Raw genomic sequence first — 27453 nt, forward strand, 5'->3', positions numbered from 1 at the left:
ATATAACATCTGTTAGATTATTATATGAGTTGTAGAAGCATAGAGGATAGTAGCTTTTCTCAAAAACTCTACAATATCCAGTTAGAATACCCAACAGGAAAATGGCATCACAACATACACTCACGGGAGAAATACCGGAAAATCAGTGTTTCACCTTTTTTAGATAGTAGGTATATCATGAAACTATCAAAATAAGTACTCTGGTATTTGCCTAAGCTAAGATTAATTAAACATTGGTCTTCATGTCTAATCTAGGTACAGTTAATTTTCATAATTTTTGAAAGCAGACTCTAAATACGTACATTTATCATGCTGAGGAAACACTACCCAGAGCTTAGAGAAGTTTGGAGGAATGTTATGTGTACCCTCTCCACTGCCCAAGGGGCTGGGTCAGCCGGTCTTGTTTCCTTTCCTGCTTCCATCCCTGTAGGCAAGAGCCAGAAGGACTCAGCAAGCCTTCTCCGGTGGCCCGACTCTAGGGAGAATTTTGTGTCCTTGCGTCCCCTGAGAATGTCCTTGGCTCCTTGCTGCTGGTAGCTTAGCCTAAAACAAGGCCTCTGGGAGCTCTCCAACCCTTATCAAATGTGGGAAGATAGCTGGCTACTCGTTCTAGCTGACCTTGGAAGTTGAGACGCTAGAGTCTTTCTAAGGTCTCTTGGAAGTTGTCATCATACCTAATGCCAGCCCAAACGCTTTCCATGCCTTTTTAAGTTTACTTTTTACAGAAACCCTGAGCTGGCTGCTATCATCACCCCCACTTGTGTTGAGGAAGCAGAGGCTCAGAGAGCAATGAAACAACTTCTTACGGAGCAAGAGCCAGGATGCAAACTCAGTTCTGCGCGTTGTAAAGCTCATGCTTTTAACAATGCCAAACCTGTCACTTAATCCTTCAGTTTCTAGTAATGTAATGTGAGTGTGCAGAATTTAAAATTTTTCCGTCATTTTAAAAACTTACCTTACAGAAGTTGTCTCTACTAGTTTACTCTCCAAATGTCCTCAACAGCTGGGACTGGGATGGGGCTGAAGCTGGGAGCTGGAAACTCAACTCAGGTCTTCCACACGGGTGACAGGAACCCAGCTACTTGAGCCATCGTCTGCTACCCTCAAGGTGCCCATTAGCAGGCAGTGAGAGTTAGGAACTGGAGCTGGGAACCACGGGTGCTCTATTATGGGATGCAGCATCTTAACTAGTGCCTTAACCACTAGGCCGATTGCCTGCCCCTAGAATTTGTTCTTAAGATTTATTTATTTGAAAGTCAAAGTTATACAGAGAGAGAAAGAGTTGGAGAGAGCGAGAGACAGATTTTCCATCTGCTCATTCACTCCCCAAATGGCCACAATGGCTGGGGCTGGGCCAGGCTGAAGCCAGGAGTCAGGAGCTTCCACAATGGCTGGGGCTGGGCCAGGCTGAAGCCAGGAGTCAGGAGCTTCTTCCAGGTTCTCCCAAGGGGTGCAGGGGCCTAGGAACCAGAGGCCATCCTCTGCTGCTTTCCCAGGCACATTAGCAGGGAGCTGGATTGGAAGTGGAGCAACCAGGTCTCAAATCTATGCCCATGTGGAATGCTGACTTTGCAGGTAGTGGTTTTACCTGTTACACCACAGTGCCAGCCCCAGAATTTTTGTGTGTGTTTTTTTTAAGATTTTATTTCTTTGAGAAGTAGAGTTACAGTGAGAGACAGAGACAGAAAGAAAGGTCTTCATTCTGTTGGTTCACTCCCCAAATGGCCACAACAGCTGGAGCTGAGCCGATCCGAAGCCAGGAGCCAAGGTGCTCCTTCCTGGTCTCCCATGCGGGGCAGGGGCCCAAGGACCTGGGCCATCTCCCACTGCTTTCCCAGGCCACAGCAGAGAGCTAGATTGGAAGAGGAGCAACTGGGACTAGAACCGGCACCCATATGGGATGCTGGGCGCCGCAGGTGGAAGATTAACCCACTACACCACAGTGCTGGCCCCATAAATTTTTGTTTTTAATCTCCTGGAAGTCAGAAAGCTACACAGTTGTGGTGGTGAGAAGTGAATTGTAAGGACAAGTAGGGCAGGCTCCATGAGCTCTAGGCAGGAGGGAGACTACCTTGGGATTTGCTGAGATCCCTCTGATTACCCCTTTTTCAAATGAATTTCATATTTTTCCTTCCCAGCAAAGCTGTATCATTGATACCTGGATGGTTAATGTTTTTTATAAGCTCGACTTAACATTTCTAAAGGAGAGGAAAAGCATCTTAGAGATTTTTTTTATTATTATTTCATTAAACGTGCTTGTGTGGATTTTTTTTTTAGCTTTTTAAAACAATTTTTTTATTAATATAAAGAGAACAGATGTTATGTGTGCTGGGATGAGACCTAGTGTGTGCGCTTATTTGTTTCTGTAAGAAGTAGGCGGGACATGTGCAGTGTTTGATCTCTGGTGTGCTCGAATGTCATTTTCCTCCTGAGTCATAATTGGTCCCTGTGAGGAAACTCCGTTACTTAATGTGGAATGGGCTTCAAAGGCGGAGGATGAACTTCTTTATCCTTAGCTTGCAGATTTATCTTTATTCAGTGGCAAGGAAGAAAACCATACTTTAGTCTGACTTGGAGAGCAGTTGAAACAAAGAACTGCAGTGTAAAGGAGCAGAATAAGCCTCCCCTAGGCTGGCAGCATGGCTAAGCACAGTGCACAAGGGACCCAGGACCCCCTGTTGTGACATTTTCATGAGCATATTGTATAGAAGATGGTTTGCTACTTAACTCTAAGGAGAGTTTCATTTTGATATATCAAATCCCACCAAGTGAGGCATTTGTATACGAAATCAAAATATCTTTCCTTTTAGTAAGAATGTTTTGTTATCACTTTACCTCTTTCTGGAGATCACACAGTCCCATGCATGATAATGCATGGTGTACCGTATGCATAATAATGCTTGAAATGTAATAATGCGTTTTTGTGTTTTTTTTTTTTTTTTTTTGACAGGCAGAGTTAGACAGTGAGATAAAGAAACAGAGAGAAAGGTCTTCCTTCTGTTGGTTCACCCCACAAATGCGCTGATCCGAAGCCAGGAGCCAGTTGCTTTCTCCTGGTCTCCCTTGCGGGTGCAGGGCCCAAGCACTTGGGCCATCCTCCACTGCCTTCCCGGGCCACAGTAGAGAGCTGGACTGGAAGAGGAGCAACCGGGACAGAATCCGGCGCCCCGACCGGGACTAGAACCCGGTGTGCCGGCGCCACAGGCGGAGGATTAGCCTAGTGAGCTGCAGCGCTGGCCATAATGTGTAATTTGAAATACAAGCCACTCCAACTTAAAAACTATACCAGGTCCTTGGAAAATGATCATGAGAGATCTTTAGTTTAGTTTAGTCCTGATCTTACCAGGGTTTCTCTTCAGGGACTGCAGGTTTTGGTTTGGTGATAAGACTGTACACTTGTTGGTCTATCAGTTAGGCAATCATTTTATGGCACACTTGTGGACTTAGTTCAGGATTTTGCCCTTTGGAATAAAACAAAGGAAGTATAGTCCCCAGTTAAGAATGGATTAATTTCCATGGTTGGGAAGTTGAATCTGGAAGCTAGCCTAGAACACCCAACAATGTAGTAAAATGACCCTTAGCTTCCCAGGCTAGCCCATGAGACATCTGTAACTCCTGGTGTGGCTCACCTGTACCCTAATGCCTGGGACTCTCGTTAGTGTTAAAACGTAGAAAGGAAAGGAGGGAAACCTTTTCTCCTGCCTTCCTGGGCTCCCTCTCCTCTGTGCCCTCCTGCCCCAGGGTGCACCCCTCCCTCCACAATCACCCGTGGCTCCCTGCGCTTTCCTTAACCTGTCATCCCCTTGGAGTAGCTGATCTCATATGTTGGTAGGGAAGCATTTTGATTTAACTCCTTCATACTAACATGTGTGTAGCTGATAGTTCCCTAATCCTCCCAGAGGCATTTGCATTATTAAAAGAAAAGACTTACTAAATGCCTAAGTCAAGCAAGCATAGATTATTCAACACACAGAATAAGTGAAATCAGGCCAGCATGGTGCAGTGGGATAAGCCACCACCTGCAATGCTGGCATTCCATATGGGCACCAGTTAGAATTCTGTTTGCTCCACTCCCAATCCAGCTTCCTGCTAATGTACCTGGGAAAGCAAAGGAAGGTGGCTCAAATACTTGAGCCCCTGTCACCCATGTGGGAGACCCAGATGGAATTCCAGGTTCCTGACTGTCCTGGCCCAGCCCCGGCCCTTGGACCATTTGGGAAGTGAACCAGTGGATGGTTCTCTCTCTCTCTCTCTCTCTCTCTCTCTCTCTATTCCTCCCTCCCTCTCCCTCTCCCTCTCCCTCCCCCTCAACTTTCAGTTCAAATAAGTAAATAAATTTTTTTAAAAGGGAATAAAGGTGAAATCAAAGATTAAGGCCAAGCAAAGGGAGCGATGTTGGGACTGCAGGATCATTAGCTAGAGTTTGCTTCCTGAGTCAGCCCTGCTTTCTGTCACTCTTTTCCTTGTATTCTTTCCGGACTGGTAGGCACTAGACAGGCCATGTGTTAACACAGTTGAAGGAGTGGAACTCCGTTGGCGGAGGTGAGGTCCAGAAGGGGCTAAGTGTCCTTGTTTGACTTCTCCTGACTTAGGTCACCAGTGACTGATTTGAGGTCCGAGGTATGTATAAGGCAGAGAGTGTAATAGAGTTAAAAGCTGCCGATAGAAGACATGGACACTGACCTGAAGGAGACCAAGACAGCATAGCAAACAGAGACTAGAAATCATGAAGTCGTGAGTCAGTTCAGTCCCCATCAAGGGGATGAACAAGTAGACCTGGTTCTTGACTTCATTCTCAGGTTTACAGTCCAGACAGGGAAACAGACCTTCTGTAAATGATTACACTAAAAACTAGCTCATTCTCTACTGCCATTCTAGAATAGCAGGGGACATCATGACCAGTGATAACTGGGAGCCCTGACGGAGCTGGGCCCAGGGCAGCTTCTCTGAGTGAGACACGTCTACACAGGGACCTGGAGATCAAGTCGGAGGCAGCCTGATGACAGGGCTGTGGGAGAGCACATTAGGGAAAGTTAGTAGGGTGCACAGAATCCTGGAGAGGAAACATTTCTCGGGGCCTTTGAGGAGTTGCCAGTGAGGCTTGAAGAGGGAGGGCTGTGTGTACATGGAGTGTGGCCCGCGGGCCTCATGGCCAAAGACATGGAATCACCCCAAGCATTTTAGCAGGAGAGGGACAGGGTATCCTGTCTGTAAGTCTTATTGGGATTTGGAGAAGGGAAGCCTACTAGTTGTTACTGGTTGTGGAGGGGAGGGAGGTTGCAGGAGCGAGTTTCCTAGGTTCTTTTCCTCAGCTTAGTGGAGAAATAAAAAGCTGGGAAACAATTTGAAAAGAGGCAGAAACTTTTATTTGACAGAAAAGTGTCTGGTCCAGGAGGAGACCAGGCGGAGTACCCGAGTGGGACACTGGCTTTGAGGAAGTACCCAGGGTTTTTAAGGCGTTACTTTCTGCTCATTGGGTCATTCTGTGGGGGTGCCCATTGGACAGGGGGTTTCATATACTGTGTGTTGATTGGCTTGGGGCTCAAGGAGATACCGGGAGTCTCTTGGAGACAGCCCGTCTCCTTAGGGACCCAGCCACCTCCTCTGCTAGCTCTGGATGAAAGATGGCAACCACCCTGGAGGTGCGATTTAAAGCCGCAAGGTCACACATGCAGCACAAGAAGCTGTTAGTGGGGGAGATGCCGGTCGGTCTGGAGACAGACTTCCCAGCCATCCTGGCAGCCCTATGTCTGAGGGGTCCGCAGACCTCCCAGCCCCATTGGGTGGTCTCATTAGTGAGGGCAGTCAGGATCAGAAGGGAGATGGAGGGACTGCCACGTGGAGACATTTGAGGGGTGCCCGCCTAGGCCCTAGCCCCCAAGGATCCCTGACACCTATGGTTGAAAATTCTGTAATATAAAATCCTACAGTTTAAAACTCTAGTCCCCTAACAACTAAGCAGTCTTGGACAAAATTGAAGCCTAAATAACATCTTTAAAAGTCATCCTCTTCAGAGCAAGGCCCTTTCCCTCCTTGGCATCTCTACTGCCTTCAGGTGCCTGGGGCTCATGTGTCAGTGGATAAATCAGTGCCTGATTTCAAGACAGGGTCTGTCCAGGACGACTGCTGTGAACTTCAGGACGCCATTTTGAATTGCTCTGTTTTCTTCTCCCTGGATATAACATGTGGCCAATTGTAATTCCAGCTGGCGTGAATGATGGAAGGAATTTGTTGGCTTTTGCAGCTGAGCCATGCCGAGGTGGCACTGACTTCGGGTGTAATTCCACCGGAGCCCTGGCTCCACACATCTGGTACTCTTTCTGCCCTCCCTCCCCGCCCTTGGCTGTGATCTCGGCTGACTCCTCGCATGGTGGTGATGCTCATTGCACCTGCTGCAGGCCTCGTGCCCACAGCCTCACTGGCCTGAGGTGGGAGGGCCGCTCTTCTCAAGAGGGCCAGAAGAGTGGGGCTTCACTCTAAAGGTTTTGGGTCAATAAGTGGGGCCAGGAGAGCCTAGCCATCCAAGAGTTAGTCACTGAGGACACATCTCCAGAGCGGTGGGTGGGTCCTTCCTTCCCAAACTTCAGGGATCCTGGAGACCAAGAACAGAGGCCCAGTCCAGTGGGTTGTAGGGAAGCATCACACCTCGAGGGCAGCAGGCAGATGTTCTAAGCCTTTTGTCTATTTGTATAATGTTAAATAAAGGAGAGCATCAGCAAACAGACCTCAAATAAATTGTTTTTAGGGTAGACAGGCCATTCAGGGGACCCTGAAACATGTGCTTCCCAATCCAGCCTTGCCCTTGACACTTGATCACTGGCTGAGTGGGTGGAGGGCCTGGACTTCAGTAAAGATGTGGATCCCACTTGTTAGGGACAGTTGCTAAGAACTGTTTTAAAAATAAAATAAATGTGTTTTATTTTATTTTTTTAAAAAAGATTTATTTATTTATTTGAAAGTCAGAGTTACACAGAGAGAGGAGAAGCCGAGAGAGAGCGAGGTCTTCCATCCGCTGGTTCACTCCCCAATTGGCCAGAGCTCTGCCGATCTGAAGCCAGGAGCCAGGAGCTTCTTCCAGTTCTCCCATGTAGGTGCAGGGACCCAAGGATTTACTGCTATCCCAGGCCATAGCAGAGAGCTGGATCAGAAGTGGAGCAGCCAGGTCTCGAACAGGCACCCATATGGGATGCCGGTGCTTCAGGCCAGGGCATTAACCCACTGCACCACAGCCAGCCCCAAAATAAATGTACTTTAAAAATTAAGCAGCAATGGGTGTTTGGTGTAGTGATTAAGACCCCCCTTGGATGGCTGCATCTTGTATGGAAGTACCTGGGTTTCAGTCTACTTCCAATTAATTCCATCTTCCTGCTAATGTGAACCCTAGGAGGCAGCAGGTGATGGCTCCAGTACTTGCAGTCCTGCCACATACAAGGGGGACCCCAGTGGAGTTCCAGGCTCCTGATTTAGCCTGTCCCAGCCCTTGGCTATTGCAGGAACTTGGGGAGTGAACAAGAGAGTAAATCAGAAGAGGAAGATTTCTCTGTCTCTCTCTTTCTCTCTCCTTTTCAAATAAATAGTAAATAATTTTAAAAGCGCTAAAAAATTAAATAGTGTTCCTCATCAGCTGTACTGTGTTAGAATAATTTTGTAAACTGGAGTTTGACAAGAGGGGAAGAACATGCAAATTAGGTTATTGGTTAATGAAAGGTTGGATGATCTTTTGTTCTCTATATATCTCATCTAAGCTTAAAGAGTTTTAAAATTCAGAATAAATTATCTTTCTGGTTCTTAAATGGGAAAGTTTTATTTCTTACAATGTTTACTTATCTAAGTAATACAATGTTATATTGTGTTCTTCAGAAATATTTTCAAATTGGGCAAAATATGTGGCACTTAGAAATTTTAACCCTAGGTTCTTTCTTCTCAACCAGCTATGTTCATTAATGTTGCAGAAGCATTAGCATAACATTAGCATACACACCCTCACCAACCCCACACTCACCATTGGCAGAGGGCTTCCTTGGTTGCTGGGACAGAGAACAGGAGATGTACTTCCTTTCCTCATCCATTTGGAAAGAAAGGCAAATATATGGAACATGGAAAGTGGCCTCTGATTCCCTGCCTGGTGCCAGCAGGTGAGGCGACCAGAGGGAGTTCAGAAGGGGGAGCAGTTGGAGGTGAGGGAGGAAGGGCTGCAGGGGTGGCGAAGGCTCAGATGTTGGCTAGGAAGAGAACACTCCAGGTGGTGAGCAGGTTTGCTTTTTCAGCTGCATTTTATTCTGTTTTCTTTAAAATTAGTATTTTTAATCCTGTTGCTTTGTTCCATGGTTGTCTTTCTTGTGTAATGTTTCCTCCATAATTGTTAGGAGTTGGTCACATAGATCCCTATTGATCACTCATACATTTTCCAGAATTTCTTTGATGCTTTTCTGTTATTCTTTCAGGATTATTTTATAATGATGTAGTAATTAATATCATTCTCAGTTTCATATACAACATTGAAGGAAGTGTTGCCAAATAACAAATGAGAAAATAAAAATACCAACAGTTATAGTTCTGAAGGGGTAGATGTTGGTACTGAGGGCTGTTCCATCTGCAGAATCCCTGTTTTTGCAGCATCTTAGCACATGTGCAACTGTCACTGTTGTCATTTGGCCTGATACATTCAGACATGAGAATTTCAGAAAACTGAATCTGATCAAATTGGCAGAGTTCATAGCTGGATTTATTTAACACTGAGTGGTTAGATTGTTCTTAATTTAAGAAATTAAAGATTGAAGCTATATTGGGGGCTGGTATGGTGGTGCAGTGGGTTGAGCTGCCTTCCTGCAACACTAGCATACCCTAGTAGAGTGCCAATTCAAGTCCCAGCAGCTCTGCTTCCAATCCAGCTCCCTGCTAATGCCCTTGGGGAAATAATAGAAGATGGTCTGAGCACTTGAGCCCCTGCCACCCACATGGGAGACCATACAGAATTCCAGACACCTGGATTCAGCCTGGTTCAGCCCCAGCTGTAGTGGCTGTTTGGGTAGTAAACCAGTGCATAGGAGATCCATCTCTTCTCTCTTTTCTCTCTCTCTCTCTCTCGCTCTCGCTCTCGCTCTCGCTCTCTGCATTTCAAATAAAATCCTTTAAAAAAGATAAACAAAACTAACATTTTCCAATTTGTGTTCTGTCTTCCCTTTTTGTTAATTCCTGTCTTTTACATTTCATTTTTTCCCCACAAAGCCTGTGAAATCCCCTACTTGGCTGTGACTTCCTTTTGAACAGCAATTTTTGAATCCTTAGAGCTGTGGACAGTGCCTGGCACACTGAAAATGCTCAATAAATTCCCTGTGCATGAGAGAAAACAGTTCACATATTAAATGAAATAATGCAGAAGCAACAAGGACAAATAAAATATAGTTGTAATTTTCACATGTGATGTTGCACAATGTATCAGAATAACTTCCTGATTATTTTACCTAGCCAAGGGCTCACCTTAATATCGAGAGGTAAGATTGATTACCATGAACATCTGTTATTTTGTGTCTGTGACACATTACCATCTTTGATGATGTGGATTCCTCTTCGGCATATTGAAATCTTTTCAGAAGGACACATATATTATAGATTCCACGTGTATATTTAGAGTAGTCAACAGAACTAAAATCTGATCATGATGAGTAGCTTTTCAAAGCCTTCCTTCATTTCCCAGCAGTCAGCTCCCTGTCAGAATTCATTTCCCATTTGGAAAATCTCTCTTTGACCCAGGGTTTTCTGGACACAATTCATCCTTCACATATTTGAATCTACCCCTTGTCATGATTCCTTCGTTCCTCAGGTGCCAAAAGACCCCTGTGTATTCAGAATGAGAAGATTGATCTGAAGTGTCAGAGGAAAGAAAATGAACAAAAATGTTTAAAGGATTTTGTTCGTCATTTTCTAATTTTTTTAAAAAAATGAATGCTTTTAGCATCTGTTCACGTTATTACTACATAATAAATTAAAGTAAGAACTATTACAGTTGAAACAAGATGTGCCTCCTCTTTTCCCCCTCAATCCTAATGTAATTAAGGTTTGGCAGAGCTGCAGTGCAATTCAGTCCAATGTAGCAATCGTGTATAGGATCCTGCCTTGTCCCCTCCCACATGGCTGTGGTCTCTGCAAGAACTGCCCTCTTGTTGCAGCAAGTGTAGGAGAATGTGATCCTGACTTGACCACCAACAAGGTTACAGTTTACTGTGGATGGGGTTTCTGATTGGGAAGATGTCATCCAAGGAGGAGTTTCCTGTTGGATCTTGGAGAATGTATTAGATTTGACTTGCAAAAGGAGATGGTCTAGCTAAGGTCCTGGAGGTAGAGTCAGCGGGATGGCTGGGAAGGGACATGATGAGAAAGGTCTTCCTGCACCTGCTTGTAGGCTGCAGCTGCAGGAGGTACCAGAGGATGAAGAGGTTGTTGCATAGTAGCCATGGTAACTGACCAGGTCTCAGTTGATGGGGAGAGAGATGGACATGGGAGAGGAAGGTCAGATCTTAGAAAGGTTAATGCAGAAACAATCAGCCTCGACAGCTGTTTGAATGTTGGGAAGCAACACACAGAGAACTATCAGAGTCGGCTCCAAAGATGGGGAGCTCAGGCAAGAAGGAGAATCACGATGCCGTGGATGGTTAGAAAGAGAAGTGCAGCAGCAGGGCGTGTGAAGGGCATCACTGGCTGGGAGGGAAGACAGACTAGGAACTGTCCCAGGAGAGCCAGTGTCATGGACACAGAGGGGAAACAACAGGGAAAACAGAGAAATCTATCAATAAGAGATCTGGGCTTGGTTTTGTGTAGGAGGAGGACAAAATGTTAACCTTCAAGGGGGCCAGTGCTGTGGCACAGTGGGTTAAGCCACCGCTTGCGCTGCCAGCATCCCATGTGGGCATCAGTTCACATCCTGGCTTCCCCGCTTCCAATCCAGCTCCCTGCTAATGAGCCTGGGGATGCAGCGAGGATGGCCCAAGTCCTTGGCCCTGCACCCACACGGGAGACTCAGGAGAAGCTTCTGGCTCCTGGCTTCAGATTGGCCCAGCTCTGGCCGTGGCAGCCATTTGGGGAGTGAACGAGCAGATGGGGGATCTCTCTCTCTCTTTCCCTTTGTGTGTGTGTGTGTGTGTGTGTGGCTCTGCCTTTCGAATAAATAAAAACTTAAGAAATAAAAGCTAACCTCTAGGTAGTTAGAAGCATGGTGACAATGGTTAGCAGGTGGGAATGGTCCTGGAAAGAGAAAGGACTTTGTGTTAGTGGCGAGACTGGATCATAAGCTCCTCAGTCAGTTCCAGTCATAATATCTGTGGAAGGAAATTTACTCCTCAGTTGACCACCATTAAGTAACAAAATGCCAGTATATTATTGATACCTGTAGATTTAAAATGTACCATTGTAACCCCAAAACATTATTTTTACAAGCCATTTGGAAATAGCATTTTGATATTCTTTGATTCTACTCTTTCAAAATTTCACTTATCCCTCTCTGAGATTTATTTCTAGGTCATTGATTCAGACTTGAAAGCTAGTGTTTTCTATGAACTTACTTTCTGCCTATTAGAGACATTCCAGACAATTTACAGCAGTCTCAAGTGAAAGACATTTTTCACATCTACCTTCTTTTTCTTGCTCAATTATATCTTTCCAAAAAGTCCCAGATTGGTAGCACCTGAGAGGACATGCCTCTAGTAACAACACAGCTTTTTAGACTTGATAGAGAAATATACTTTGGCCTTGCTCCGTTTCCTGAAGACACGTTTTAGTCCTGAGAGGCGGCAGTCAAGGAAAAAGGTAAATTAGAACTCGGTACTGTTCCCTTCTTTCATGCTTGGCTTTGGGGAGGTCAACTTCTAAAGCTTCTCAGCCACCACGTGAGAAGATTGCCTTCTGAAATCAGTGAGGCTGCTCTCAAATCAGAAGAGCTCAGAACGCGTGACCCTGCTGCCGTGTTCTTTCATTACTTGTCAAGCCTGCCACGTGATAGGACCATGGAGAAGCCCCTGCCATGACAGAACATCCTCACCGCGCCTCCATTTGTCTGGCTAGAATTCCTTACTGTGGTGTCCCCAGACCTGGGCCCTGAGGTGCACTAAATATTTGATGAAGGACTAAGGGGGCTGTATTGTGTTATGCACCTTGGTTTTTTCCCATGCTGAACAAGCATCGGAATCAATTACGATTTTAGCAGCAGGGAGGCCTCCAGGTCTGACTGCCCCACCTTTCATGTTGAGTTCCTACAAATGGGCCTGTGCATCCGTATTGTATTGTGTCCCCAAGGCCATGCTCCTGTGAGAATCACTAGTCTACCATTTGCGAGATCTCGAGGACCAGACTTTCGTTCCCAACATTCCATTCTCAGGCTCTTGGGTAATTTCTGGCAGAAATTAGGTTTACAGGAAATATTTATTAAGAAATGAATCTAACTTTTGAGAAAAGTAAGAAATAATAAGTGAGATTAAAGTGCCCTTTCTTCTGTTTGTAGATCTAACATCTTGAACCTTTAGAGACTAATTCACACTATCCATACAAAACTGTGTTTTTAAATAAATGAAATAAATTACTTAAGTGCCAAAACCATCAGTTCTGGTAAAATCCAAAACCTACTGTTTGGTGACTAATAAAAGTAGCTAGCACTTGCTTTGCTTTATTTCCCTGGATTGTACAGCTTTGTGATGCTGCTTACTTTCGTTATTACTGCCTTGCCAAGAACCTTATTTTAAATTATTTCTTAAGAAGCCACAACCCCTCGGTCTTTTCAGTCTTATAATTCTAGTATCTTAAGCTTCAGTTTTTTCCTATGAGGTGGGCAGTGTGGAGTGGTGGAATGAGCTAGAGCTAGCAGTGACGTTTTGTGTTGTCTCACAACCCACAACCATGTGTGTCAGATGTAAAGGATCCAGAGAAAATGAAGGGAACTGTGTCCTGCTACAGAAGCCTTATCACTGCTACCCTATTGGCCCATGCCTTAGTTGTCTGTTGCAGATAAACAATCAACCCTGACGCTTAGCTGATTCCAGCAGTGAACACATAGCGTCTCACCAGCATGTCTGGGTCAGGAATTAATTCCTGAGCAGCTGAGCTTGGTCCATGTCCCTCATGAGGTGACGTTCAATTCGGTGTGCACTTGAGGGCTTCACTGGAGCCGGAGGATTTGCTTCTGAGCTGGCTCCCTCACTTGCCTGGCAAGTTGGGGCATGTTGTTTGTAGAGGCCTCATTTTCTCACCACATGGCCCTCTGGTCAGGGTTACTTGAGTTTCTCCATGACACGGCCCTACGGGAGATTTCTGGGAGAGAGCCCACATTTCAGGGGAAGGGCTTTTAGATTTCGTTCTTGAAACAGGTGACTTCCAAGAATGTGTGGACATATTTTCAAAACACTATAGTCTGTCATAGAATGGCAAATGCCCTAAACAGCACTCTGGCCTCAGAATCAGCCCTTAAGGCATTCGAATCTGGCTAAAAAGCCCATGAGAGTTTTGCAGGCATGGAAAGCCAAGACACTGTGACCAAAAAAAAAAAAAAAAAACCACACAACACCTAAATGTAAGTGAGATCCCAGTGGAAAGAATGGGCCACCAAAGAGGGCAGTACCTTTGTCTGAAGGGAGGAGAGAACTTCCACTTTGACTATGGCCTTGTCTAATCAAGATTGGAGTTGGTGAACTCAAGAGGCTTCCATAGCTTTGGCAGCTCATGACAAGAGCCTCGGGTGATTACTGATGTCATAAATAAGAGTGTCAATTGTTAAATCAACAACGGGAGTCACTGTGCACCTGCTCCCCATGTAGGACCTCTGTCCTTAATGCGTTGTACTATGCAAATTAACGGTAAAGGACTCAGACAGTACTTTATACTTTGTGTGTCTTTGTGGGTGCAGTCTGTTGAAATCTTTACTTAGTATATACTAAGTTGATCTTCTGCATATAAAGATAATTGAAAATGAATCGTGATGGAGAATGGGATGGGAGAGCAAGTCAGAGGTGGGTTGGTTGCAGGTGAGAGGGGGACTATGGGGGGAAAAGCTGCTATATTCAAAAGTTGTATTTTGGAAATTTATATTTATTAAATAAAAGTTGGAAAAAAAAACCACTATAGTCTGTAATGCAAGTCACTGTGGGGTCAGCACGATGGCACATCGGGTTAACCCGCAGTCTGCAGTGCCAGCGTCCCATACAGACGGCAGTTTGAGTCTCAGCTGCTCCATTTCCAGTCTAGCTCCCTCCTAATGTGCCTGAGAAGGCAGTGGAAGATGACCCAAGTTCTTGGGCCCCTGCACCCACATGAGAGACCCGAATGAAGCTCCTGGCTTTTAGCTTCAGCCTGGCCTAGCCCTGGCTGTTGTGGCCATTTGGGGGGTGAACCAGTGGATGGAAAATTCTCTCTCTCTCGCTCGCTTGCTCACTCTCGCTCTCACTCTCTGTAAATCTGACTTTCAAAAAAATAAATAAATCTTAAAAGCAACAACAACAACAAACACTGTTTGCTACCTTAGATGCTTTGTCCAGAATCCAAAATCAGCTGTGATCCAAGATCCTTATTTAATTTCTTATCCTTGGGTAAAAATTTGATATCAGAATTTTTGGTTTCCACTTTATATTTTTTCTAGTATCTACTTTGCTTTATTCTCTTGTATAAGATAATGAGGTACAACGGTAAAAATATCATGAAGTATTAGCATCAAAAAATGTCATTTTCTGTGTTTCAGACTACAAACTTTCTCTGTCTAGGGAACAACTCAGAATGTCTCCTCTCTGAGAAGCCTTCTTAATGAAGGTGGGAAGAAAGGAAGAAAACTGCCTGGTTTTCGGTTCAATCAGTGGGCAGCAATCACATAGTATTTGTGTATGGTCAGAAAAGCAGGTGTCAGAGATAACAGGCTCAGAGGAGGCACCTGACGATTATACCAGAGCTGCTCCAGAACTGCCGCAGGGCTCGTCAGGCGTTTTGTCCTTCATATAAAAGGGGAACTTGCAGGAAGACAAGGAAACAACAAGGTCCGTAGTGCCTAGAAGCCCACGTGCAGGGGATTTTTACAAAATCAACCAAAAATACGTTTGTTACATGCGCCAGGCTTCATGTTTTTCAGCAAGTATCTCACTTGGAATGAATTCTCTTTCAGTTCTTCCCCCTCAGCCTGATTCAGTCATTCCTGCTTCAGGTGTCTGGATTACAGCCCTTGCCATGTTGTATTGTTACAGTTTTTGGTCTGCAGCTGTCGCACTAAGCTGGGAGTGCATAAAGGCCCCGAGCTGTGACTCACATCTCTGAGCCCCAGGCCAGCGCCTGGCCCTTAGCTGATCTTTATTGTTTGTTGTGGGATTTAGCCAGCTGGTATGGAAATACAGTTACATTCGTTTTCCCTACAAGAAAGCTCGCACTCAGAGAATTGGGTGACTTGATGGCAGCCCTGCAGTTTGCTCGCTCATGGCAAAGTTTGAGCTACAAAGTCAGGTTTATGTTTTCTGCTCCAGCTCAGATGCTCTCAAGAAGATTCTAGAAGGGGACTACTGGGAAGCCCCAGCAGCATCCTTGCGTGTCTCAGCCAGGAGAGATGGCTCAGGACAGTGAACACATAGTTCTGTGTCTACACAGCATGAATCACTGTAGTGCAAGAGACTGCCAGAGGAAGCAGTCGGCTGATTGGATACAAGGGTCTTGAAAATAAGCTGGCCTTTGCAAACCTTGCATCTGATAAAGGATTAACATCCAAAATTTATGAAGAACCCATACAGCTCAATGGTAGGGAAAAAAACCACCCAATTTAAAAATGGGCAAAGAACCTGAATAAACAGTTCTCCAAAGAAGATACCAAAATGGCCACCAGCCGTAAGAAAAGATGTTCACCATCATGAATCATCAGGGAAATGCAAATCAAAACCACTGCGAATACCACCTCACACCCATTAGTATGGCTGTTAACAAAAAGTTGAAAGATAACACGTGTTTGTAAGGGTGAGGAGAAAAAGAAACCAGTGTACGTTGTTGGCATTGTGGAAGATAGTACAGAAGTTTCTAAAGAAATTGCAAATGGAGCTACCATGTGACACTGCAGTCCTTCTGTGCTTTTTCCCAGTGGAAAGGAACTTAGCATACAGCACGGCCATCTGCACTCCTGTGTTTTGCTGCAGCATTATTTATGATAGCCAGGATTTGGAAACAACCTAAACATCTGCTTGTGGATGAACGGATAAAGAAACTGGTGTGTGTGCGTGTGATGAAATACTATTCAGCCTTCAAAAAGGAGATACTGCTGTTTGTCATAACATGGGTGAACCTGGAAAACGTTATGCCAGGTAAATTAAGTCAGACACAGAAGGAAGAATGTTGCTTGATATCACATAAGTGTGGAATCATAAAAAGAAAAAGCCAGGCTGCGGAAATAGAGAATTAAATGGTGCTTCCCAAGAGCGAGGGCTGGGAGGAGAGAACAGGAAGATGTGGATCAGAGTACGTGAAGTAACAGATCTGTAGGATGCCTAAGTCTAGAGCTGTAATCTGCAACATGAGTTATATAGGTAGTTTAATTGTGCTGCCAAATGAGTAGATTTTAGCTGTTCTTGCCACAAAAGCAAAGGTTAACTATGTGAGATGATGTATATGTTAATTTGCTTTAGTATAATAACCTTTTTGCTATCTCTAAATATGTATCCCATAGCATCGTGTTGTATACCTTAAATATGCACAATAACATTTGTAGAAAAGTGGAGGGAAGGGAATGGAAGGGGAGGAGAGGGAAGAGGACAGGAAAGAAGCGAAGCAAAGCTGATTGTTGTATTCAGACTAAGTGGCACACTAAAACTCCCTCACACTTGTGCCAAGCGCAAGTCCCCACTTCACTTTCATCTTTTCCCCCAGGGCTGTGCCCTGGTTGATGCAGGAATTGAACATGGCTTTTAGGTAGGAAGGTGGAACTCAGCAAATGCGATTGTGTATCCTACCTCCTGGCCGAACTGCTAACACCCTTCTGACCACTATCAAGAGGTCTTATTCTAAGAGTCAAGCCCCTAAATGGAGGCCGTTGTGGAAGAGCAGGTGCATTCCAATAGTATTGTATGCCCAAATCCACAGAACCATGGTAACAGTCCATAAGACAGGGGGCATAGCAGGAGGATCAAGTGCAAGGTGGGCGGTAATGTCAATTTGGAATTTGCACTCCAGTATTTAAGGTGCCTCTAGTCTAACCAGAAGAGGTGCCCTCTCTAGAAATGGTGTCAGGATCAGAAGGTTCCATGAAAGAGGAGCCGACCAGGACGTCTGGGAGAGAGCTTGGGTATTAGGTGTGTGTCTCATGTCTGGTCACCGACTGCTGGTGCAGAAGGAGCTTGGTGGGGCAGGCGGCCTTTCTTGGCCATGTGCTGTTCTGATGGGAATCTCTGCAGCTGTCTGCTGTCTCAGCCTTCTGGAGGAGGGGGGAGCAGTGAGGGACCTTTTGCTAATGAGTGTGGAAAAAACACTACCCTGTCGTCCCATAGGATGAGGGCTCCCTCTCTCTGCCCTGGTCTCCTGCTGGCTGCCCTGTGCAGCTTGCTTCTACTTATTACACTTTAGCAATCAAAATGCCACTTTTAAAAAAGTTCTCTGTGTCTGTTTTATCATTCATAATTATTTTTAATAGGCAACCACAAATGCATGCTTTATTTTCTTGGGAAAATCTCTCCGATGAAATGGTAGTTTGGTTTTTTCCATATGAGGGCTAATGCAGATGGTTGTAATGAGACCTCTTTGGTTGGTCACCTCCTATCTGACTCTGAGTTACTTTAGGTACGCTGCCTAGCTTACTCGCTCTTTAAAAAAAGATTTATTTATTTATTTGAAAGGCAGAGTTAGAGAAAGAGAGAGAGAGAGAGAAAGGGAAAGGTCTTCCATCCACTAGTTTGCTCCTCAGATGGCTGCAACAGCCAGGGCTGGGCCAGGCCAAAGCCAGGAGCCAGAAGCCAGGAGCTTCCTCCAGGTCTCCCACATGGGTGCAGGAGCCCAAGCACTTGGGCCATCTTCTACTTCTCAGGCACATTTGCAGCTGGATCAGAAGTGGAGCAGCCAGGACTCCAACTGGCTCCCATATGGGATGCTGGCACTGCAGGTGGTGGCTTAAGCTGCTGTGCCACAGCAGGGGCTCCTCACTCTCTCTTTAAACCCCTCCCTCCTTCTGCCTCCATAACTCAGAATTATCTCAAACTGTAACACACTTAGCTTTTATTATAGCCTGTAAACTTTCCATTCTTTTCATTTGTAACTGATCCTCTTTTGTGTGTGCTAATCTGAGAGCAGAATTAAGATGTCTGACTCTAGTTCTTTGCCTTGTAAATATCTCCTAACTCCCTGTCTTTTAATTAACTGAAAGCATTTCTATGTAAACAAATAACAATTGCAGATTGTGCTACCTACCATCTTTTCTTGTGAAGATTTAAGTGCATCCCTTGTTTGTTAAATTACAGCCTTTTATAAAAACTAGCTGTGATAGATTTTGTCATTTTGGGTGACACCAACAGAAAACAAAGGATCACTTCTGTATTTTGTTCTTGGCACACCTTGTAGTTAGTATTCACTTTAGAGTGGTAGGTGGGGTGAGGGTGGCAAGCTTTGGAGGCAATGACTCAGCCCTGCCACTCTCTTAGTGGTGCGACTGGATAAATTGCCTAACTACTTCTCTGTGCCTTGGTTTCTTTGTATGTAAAATGAGGGTGGTGACAACATTTGCCTCACAGGATTATGGGCCTGGAGTAACATCATGGAACTGGTGTGATGAGCTCATTGAGTGCTAACAGTCTCTATTTGCACACAGTGTACACTTCTGTCACCCAGCTTACCAGGTGGAAGGAAGCCTCTAGCCCTCTATCCAGCAGTCCCAAGGACCTGGTGAACACCTGTAGCCATGGGCTCCTCCTGCCTTTGCACTTCCACACCAGGCAGCCATTGTGCCTCTTCCAAAAACTGTTTATGTCATTTGTTTGTTCCCAGACGTGTCCTTGCCAGTTGAACTTGTGATTGTAATTATGTAATTTAATTAAATATTAGGCAAACAGATGGAATGTAAGTACAAAAAGACAGCTGCTTTTTCTATAAAAATCAACTTTGAGGGCTTCGGAAAGACTTGATTAAGCTGAGGCACTGAGATACCCAGAGTGGTTGAATCCATAGAGGCAGGAAGGAGAACAGGGTTGCCAGGGGCTGGAGGTGGGGTAGAGTGGGAGCCCTGGTCTGGAGAGCACAGAGTGTCAGTTTCACAAGATGAAAAGAATTCCAGGGATGGATGATGGGGATGACTGTGCAGTAGCAGTGGGCTTAGTACCAGCAGACTGTCCACTTAAAAATGCCTACAGTGATAGACTTTATGTTCTATATATTTTATCGCAGTTTTTAAAGTTTTAAAAAAATCTATCACATTAGCTATAAGTTAACCATAGAAATTGTGGATTGGGAGATTTTTTAAAAAATCACATCTAGGTTGTTTTCCAATGGTCTTTAAATTTACATGCTTTCAGGAAAGCAAAATAGGAAACCACAGGCAATTTAGGTGTAATTTACACGAGATACAGATAATCAATGGGCCAGTTTTTAAAATTAACTGCTCAGCATCGATGAGAGTATCATGGAATAAACACATGTTTATATTTTAAGTTTAAAAATGAACATTTAACTGATGTGTATCAGACTGGACTCTCAGGAAACAGACTTGGAGATGGAGATTGAAGTCATTTGTACTTGTCCTGCACTGACGAGACACAGACTGGGGGCCCTCCCCAGAGGAGGGGGCATCGCCCTGGGCAGGAACAAGGCAATTTCCTGGTGGGGGGTTTCATTGCAGGAGGTTTTCAGCTGTGAGCTGCTGGCAGATGACACTGCCAGCAGCTGAGGGGTCATCCACCCAATGTGCAGCCAGTTCTGTGTGTGTGTTTCCTGCTTTGTAACAGACTTTGAAATTCACTGATTGACTCTTGGTCCACACTGCTGCCGAGCAGAGCCTCTCATGGTTTACACATAATCTTCTGAAGGTCTCACTGTGCTTCGTCTTCTTTACCTGTGGCAGCTGTCCACCTGTGATATAGCCAGTCTGTGTTCTCACCAATTCTGCAACTTAATCCCAACTCATAAACGTGTGATGTGTTGGAAGCTTGACTGACGTTCGGGCCTCTGTCCACTTTTGCAGACTTTTCAGTACATACGTTTGAGAGTCAGGGAACAAATCTCAGATTTTGCTTCTTAAATTTCCTAATGCAGTTTTGGATTTGATGATGCGCTTTGGCGGATTCTCCACGTCCCTGCTACAGGTGCTCTTCTCGTGTCCTGGGATGTGAGGGTCTCCCGCTCCCTGGCGTTCAGTTACTCTTGCACCTGCCATGAGCGCCTTCCTTCTGGTCAGCCTCTTCCTGCAGCCCTGCATCTCTTTACCTGATTCCCAGGCTTTCACTCGAGTGATGGCCAATCTCCAGGATGCCCTGACTTCACTTTTAGATTAATCTTCCCAACCTTGAAACAGGCACCTGATTATGTAGTTGTTTCTGTTGATTATTAAATGTGAATTTGTTTTCATTTCCATGAGCTTGTTTTGCTCCAAATTATAAATGCTAAAAGGGGAGTCTGAATTTCTTTGCAAGTGTAACCATAACTAGAGCACAAAGACACTCTGATTACTCTACAGTGTCTGTTTTCTTTTAGCACGTTAGCCTGCGCTGACCTTTTAGTAGGAATACTATTCAGTCTCATTATACTTGGACTTTCATTTAGCCAAGTCTTGTTGTTTCCTTGGTTGCAAATTTTCTCTCTTTATGCAAACTGGGAAATGAAGCCTTTCATTTGACTTGTGATCTTGTACGTTCTGGAAGCTCATACATGTAATCGTGGAACAAATAAAGCAGCTGGAAGAAATCTTTCCTGAACAAAACCCAAGTGGGACATTTGGGTGCCAGCCAGCATTTCAGCAGCTACAGAGGGAGATGTAAAAAGCCTGCCTATATTACAACACCAACAAATCACTTCTGCCCCAATAAGAATGTCCTTTAGGTAATGACCAGATAGAGGGTAGGGACCTTTACACATTTAATTGTCTGACCACAGAATAAAGTGTTTGCAGTAACCTTCCAAGGTCTCTGCACCAAGTTAATTCCTGTAGTAGGACTAGGAGTATTGTGCTCAGTGGACCAAGCCTAGACTAAATTCTGAGTTTGATGAACTCAGACCTCCCATTCAATTGCTGTGAGGTCCTAGGCAAGAGGTAGAGTGTTGAACTTCCATCCCAAATTAGGAGTTACACAGATTAAGCTTAAAGAGTCTGAAGAAGCTACTAAACAGCTACCTAATAATAAATTGGGTGGGTATTTGGCCTAGAAATTAGGAGACCAGTTAGAATGCTCACATATCATATCTAAGTGCCTGGGGTAAGGTCCGAGCTCTGTTCTAGGTTCCAGCATCCTGCTGGTGCAAACCCTGGAGGGCAGCAAGTGATGGCTGAGTTTTCAGGTCCCTGCTGCCTACATGGGAGACCTGGATTGGGTTCCTGTCTCCTGCCTGGCCCAGCCTCAGCTGTTGTATGCCTTTGGGGAGGTACTGGCAGCTGGGAGCTCTCTCTCTATTTTCCTGTCTCCTGCCACCACCATCTGTCTGCCTATCAAATAAGTAAATATTGAAATGAAGATTGTTTTAAAATGAAGCGCTATAGAATGTGGTAACTTCCTTCGTCTTTTAAAAGAACAAAGTTAAATATCTTGTGATGAAATAATTAGGTACAGTTTCATTAGACATTTTGATGAGAGTGATATGAGACGTTATGTGTACACAATTATATATTTACATGTACAAAAGCTTGGAATGGAGGTAGGTTTTTTAAAAATGTAGAAGTGTGCCAAGTTTGATTTACCAATTAATTCAGGCAACATTAATAGTTGTATAGAGCAGTTCAGTTCTTCTCAAACTTCAGGTGCACGGGAATCACTTGTACGGATTTTAAAATGTCCTTCCTGGGTCCCATCCTCAGAGTTCCTGATTCAATAGATGTTATTGGGGGAGGGGGGGGCTGAAATTTTGCATCTAACAAACTCTCAAGTAATGATGCTATTGATATGAAGACAATATTTTGAGTACCCCAGTCTAGAGACATTCAAAATACAAAGGCAAAGAATATTTGTGTGTGTGTGTGTGTGTTTCAAAGATATTCCAGAGAACACAGCAAGTGCAAAGGCATAAAGAACTGAAACTACACGATACATGCAGGGACATGGATTTTGGGTTACTCAAGCAAAGAGCATGCACTGGCCAGAGGAGGGGCAGAGGTGATTTCACTGGGGTGAGGAGCAGGTGAGCCTGTGGCAGGGGGAGATGCCAAGTAGGCGGAACTTTGATCATAATGAGGGGCTTGTGTACTCCAGGAATTTGTTTTCCTAAGCTGGAAACCAAGAGAATAGAAAAATGAAAACTCCAAGATTCAGAAGAGATTTCAAGGTAGAGTTAATGATTACATAGAATTTGGTCAATCATAATCTAATCAACACAAAATCTTGCTGAATTACACTTTACCTGAAAGTTAAGACTTGGGGTGTCTGATTTCTTCAGTCCTGGTAATTTTGGGGCATTATATGATGATTTATATGTTCTTAAATATGTATTTTCCATAGTTTTCTATCTGATGGATAGTCAGCCAGTCAGCCTTGTCTAAAACTGTGATGATGAACAATTGGAATGCCAAGATATTAACCATAGAAGCATCTTAACTCAAAACTGGTTTTTCTCATGATAAAAAGCAATACCTACTTATTACAGAGGCTATAGATGCACAGAAAAACTCACATAACCCCACCCTCATTATAAAGTCATTGCCAGAATCCCAAGTCCAACTTCTTAGATTCTTTTCTGTGTAAAAAGTACATTCTTCCCTACCAAAATAGCATCACACCATGTAGGTTCTGAAAACGAGCCTAGTTTATCTCAGTAATGTGCCAGTTGTTGGACACTTGCATTATCCCGACTTAATTCCTGTTGTTTCACATTAATCTGTTTCGAGTCATCCCAGATGTCAGAGGCCTACACGGAGGAGCCGGAATCAGCCAGGGAAGATGAGGGAGGAGGCCCTGGCACTCATGAGGAACAGAAAGATACACAAGGCTGGGCCATGCAGGTGAAGGGAGGTGGGAGCGGAGGCTGCTGAGATGAACAACTTGCCTATAGTTGGACTTCCTGAAGAACGGTCAGAATTAAGTCAGCTGGGGAAAAGTACATTAGAGGGAAAAAGCAAATAAAAGGAGAGGATCTCAGCTTTCTGTTACTGGATAGTATTCCTTTTCACACAGATCGGTTCAGCGTGTTGTTTTATCTGACTTGATTTGGACTAAGTTGTTTTTGGTGAGTGGCTTTGAGGCAGATGATCAGGATCCAGACTCACAGGGTTGGGGCTGACAGCATCCTGTGGTGTGCTGGCGCCAGCTCACGCCAGCTCTCCAGCCAGCCCTGCCATCGTTTCAGTGATGGTGCCCTGGCGACTTGAAATCAGCAAGTGCTACAAACCAGGCATTTTTCTTTTTCTTTTCATGAGAGCCAATTCTCCAGCACGCACTAGATATAGCTGAGAGGGAGGGCATCCAAAGTAAATCTCCTGGGTTCTGGCTTAGGAATTAAAAAAAAAAATTTTTTTTTAAACTTTTATTTAGTAAATATAAATTTCCAAAGTACTGGCTTAGGAATTGAACACCAGTCATATATCATGGAAGACAGCATGAACTTTGGACTCAGAAGGGTCAAGGTTTGAAAATGGCCATTTTCCCGCGCTTTCTTGCAGAGTGAGGAACTCTTCTGAGCCTCGGCTTCCTCATGTGAGATGATGCCACTGATATGAACTTACAGGAGGGGGACAGGCTATTATCAGGAAGGAGGAAGAGAGGGGCATTAAATTGATAGCTGCAATACGTGAGTTTTGAGTCACTTTGGGGAGATTTGGGTAGAGGATTCTGTAACAACAACAACAACAATAGTTATGTTAGCTGCGTGCTTCAGCATGTATCATTGTTTTTATTCCTTGAAAGAACTGTGGAGGTAGATACTAGAGATATGATTGCTCCTGTTCTATAACCTAAGTTTAAGTTATTTTCTCATAACCAGACAACTATTAAATGCAGAGAATGGATTTGTAAGCTGAGTTTTTCTGAATTCAGAGTCCATATTCCTAATCAGTGTGCCTATGGGATCTCCACGTAGCAGAGATATCTGAGCTAGATGGTATGGATTTGTGAATCCTATGAGTGGTTGAAGTCTCAGGTGTGTTGAGATCCTATGGTGAGCTTTTTTAAAAAAAATATGATACCAATATATTTTTTAGTAATGCTTCCATGTGGAATTAGATGTTCTTTAATGTATTTCAATTATTTCAAAATGACACCTCAAAATAAGAATACATACTTTCATACATCGCACCCAGGAAACAGATCTTCTGTGCATGTATATAGATCACTTACATTATAAAGAGAGTATGTATAGCTTCTTTTATTAAATACCAAAGTTACAAGTCTCCTAGCCTAAATTGTATACTCAGCAATCAACTCTCTCTGAACTAAACAAAATAAAATACACAGCAAACAGTACACCTAGCACTCACAAGTAGTTCATTTATATTCACTAAACAAAACTGTGATATCCTCCAGTTTACATTCATGAATTCTTTCTGTCAGTAGTAGTAGTAGTAGTAATGGCATTTTGTTCAACAACACAAACAATTCTTTCATCATTTAGAAAATCAATACATACTACATAGTGGTTCTGAATCATAAATTTAATAATAAGACCAGTTTGGCCAGATCTTTTAAAATAAATATGGTTTTTAAATGTGTTCAAATTTTATGTAGATCAGTGATATTACTTCCTGTTTAAAATGGCATTTTATCTTCTTGAAGTATAACTATTATGTAGCATTGTCTAAAGTTTAATGAAATATATTACATTATATCATGTGTGAGATCCTATGGGGAATTTTTAAAGAGTGAGAAGACTACAGGGTAAGGATGAAATCCTAGGTGTCACCAACATCAACAAGGTGAGCTATGAGGTTTGGCAATATGGAAAACATTGACAGTCTTAGCAGAAATATGGAAAACATTGACAGTCTTAGCAAAAATATGGAAAACACTGACAGTCATAGCAAAAGCAGCTTGGATATGATAATGGGAACAGAGATTGCTTTGGATTGGGAGTGAATTGATGAGGAGGAAGTTGAGGGAACTGATGGAAATTGCTTTTGAATAATAAGATGCTAAAGAACAAACTGGAAATTGAGGGAGATTCCTAAGGATATCTATATATTGGGAAGAAAGAGGTGACAGAGTGAAGGTTTAAGAATGTGCCTGAAGGGGACTGGCACTATGGCATAGTGGGCTAAGCCTCCGCCTGTGGCACCGGAATCCCATGTGGGCACCAGTTCTAGTCCCAGCTTCTGCTCTTCTGATCCAGCTCTCCACTGTGGCCTGGAAAAGCAGAAGATGGCCCAAGGGCTTAGGCCTCTGTATCCACGTGGGAGACCTGGAAGAAGCTCCTGGTTCCTGTCTTCAGATCGGCTTAGCTCCAGCCGTTGTGGCCATCTGGGGAGTGAACCAGCAGATGGAAGACTCTCTCTGTCCCTCTGTCTGTAACTCTGCCTCTCAAATAAATAAGTAAAATCTTAAAACAAAACAAACAAACAAAAAAGAATGTGACTGAAGGAACCAAGGCCACTAGAAGAGAGGAGAGATGGAATCCAAAGCCTGGTAGAATTGTGACTGCACAGATTTCAGAGTTGGGTTTTGTAGGTCAAATGCGATGGAAAAACAAAGATAATGGCCAGTGTGACAAAGGCATGGCACCAGAGCCTCAGGCCAGGAGAGAATAAAGAACGAGCAAAACCAAGAGGCCATCCGTCGACTGACAGGATGCAGAGCGGTCAGGATCCTGGGAAGGGATCTCAGAGATGTTGAAGAGCAGGTAGAGAGAGAAGGGAGTTATGGACAGTAATCTGCCATTAGCCAACTCATATGCAGATGAGTCTGAGTAGTTGACAAGTCCCTGGACCAACCATCACAGGTCAGCTTTGAAACTCAAAGAAGGTGCAGGTCATCAGAACTGAGGTAACCGTAATTCTAATCAGAGAGTTGTCGTTGAGACCTCACCCTGGTATCTTTTGAGTCCCCAACTAAGAAGACTACATATTTTTTAGAACAGATGGTTAGTAATCCACATGTTAGGGACCAGCATTGTGGTGCTACTGGTTAAGCCGACACCTACAACACCAGCATCCCGTATGGCACCAGTTCAAGTCTCAGCTGCTCCGCTTCCAATCCAGCTGCATGCTAATGCAGTGAAAGATGGCCCAAGTCCAAGTGTGCATCCACATGGCACACCTGGATGGAGTTCCAGACTCCTGGCTTCAGCTTGGCCCAGCCTGTCCATTGTAGCCATTTGGGGTGTGAACCAGTAGAATAAGTCTTTAAAAAAAAAAATTACACGTTTATGTCTAAAGAGATTTCTCCCAATTGTGGTGGAAACATTCCTTAGTGACATAGTCTTTAATTAGTACCCCAAAATCTGATAGCGTCCTCGACTGTTTCTCATAGTCCTCTTTCTGGGATTGGTAGGGGAAGACTAGAAGTCCTGGGCCATTTCTCCTTCCAGGAGATGACCAGCTTTGTGTTCTGAAGAATAATGCTAATAATCATCGCTGTCATTTGTTAAGCTTTCACCACATGCCAGCCAGTGTACTAAGCACTTTATATAGATCATCTGTCCCTTTATAACCTTAAAATAATTCCATGATATGGGTCCATTTTCTGTCTCTATTTTGTAGATAAGGGCTCTAAAGATTAGAGAGGTTAAGTCCCTTGCGCAGGGTCACTCAGCTTATAAGTGATGGAGCCAAAATTCAAGTCCAGACAGTTTGCCTATAGGACTTGAGATCCAAACTCTGACGAGCTTTCTCTCAGTGGCTGGGCTGATCAAAGTCATCTTCATGGGAGAAGTTAACGTGTTCGTGTTTGTGAAGGAATTGGACAGTAACTACCCCAGGGATCTCTTTTTCGGAGACTCACCACTGGAATGAACTGGGGCTCCTGAAAGCACCCCCGCCTTCTCGTTGCTCGTTCTCAGCTCGTGTCTCCCCAGGGCACAGACTCATGGTGCCTCCCGAGCGCTCTGTCACCTGCACAGTTCTTCTTTCTTCCTTCCTTCCTTCCTTCCTTCCTTCCTTCCTTCCTTCCTTCCTTCCTTCCTTCCTTCCTTCCTTCCTTCCTTCCTTCCTTCCTTTCTTTCTTTCTTCTTCCTTTTCTTTCTCATTTGGCCCTTTTCTGTTCCATTCCTCATTACAACTTTCATTTTAAATGATGCGTTTACCAAGGTCTCATACTTGGATGAACTCCTGGTGTGTATCCAGAAGATACTGAAGGAAGAAGAAAGAAAAGAGAGACAGTGAGAAAGGTCTTCCTTTTCTGCTGGTTCACC

General features: G+C 44.1%; 1 protein-coding gene across 5 annotated transcripts in view; it reads left to right on the forward strand.

Annotated features, from left to right (window-relative positions):
- The window catches only part of EFCAB11 (EF-hand calcium binding domain 11), a 252207-nt gene that overhangs the window by 77919 nt on the left and 146835 nt on the right, over positions 1–27453 (forward strand). Inside the window, exon 6 of one of the 5 annotated variants that reach the window (XM_062181235.1) lies at positions 9824–9876. The exons of the other annotated variants lie outside the window; for them this stretch is intronic. Within the exon in view, the coding sequence (XP_062037219.1) occupies positions 9824–9854 (31 nt within the window). The 3' untranslated portion in view covers positions 9855–9876. Of the gene's footprint in view, positions 1–9823; positions 9877–27453 lie in introns of those variants that run through there. 5 annotated transcript variants of the gene reach the window in all.

The sequence above is a fragment of the Lepus europaeus genome, chromosome 22 (assembly GCF_033115175.1).
Source record: "Lepus europaeus isolate LE1 chromosome 22, mLepTim1.pri, whole genome shotgun sequence".
In the NCBI taxonomy this organism is placed as follows: Eukaryota; Metazoa; Chordata; class Mammalia; order Lagomorpha; family Leporidae; genus Lepus; species Lepus europaeus.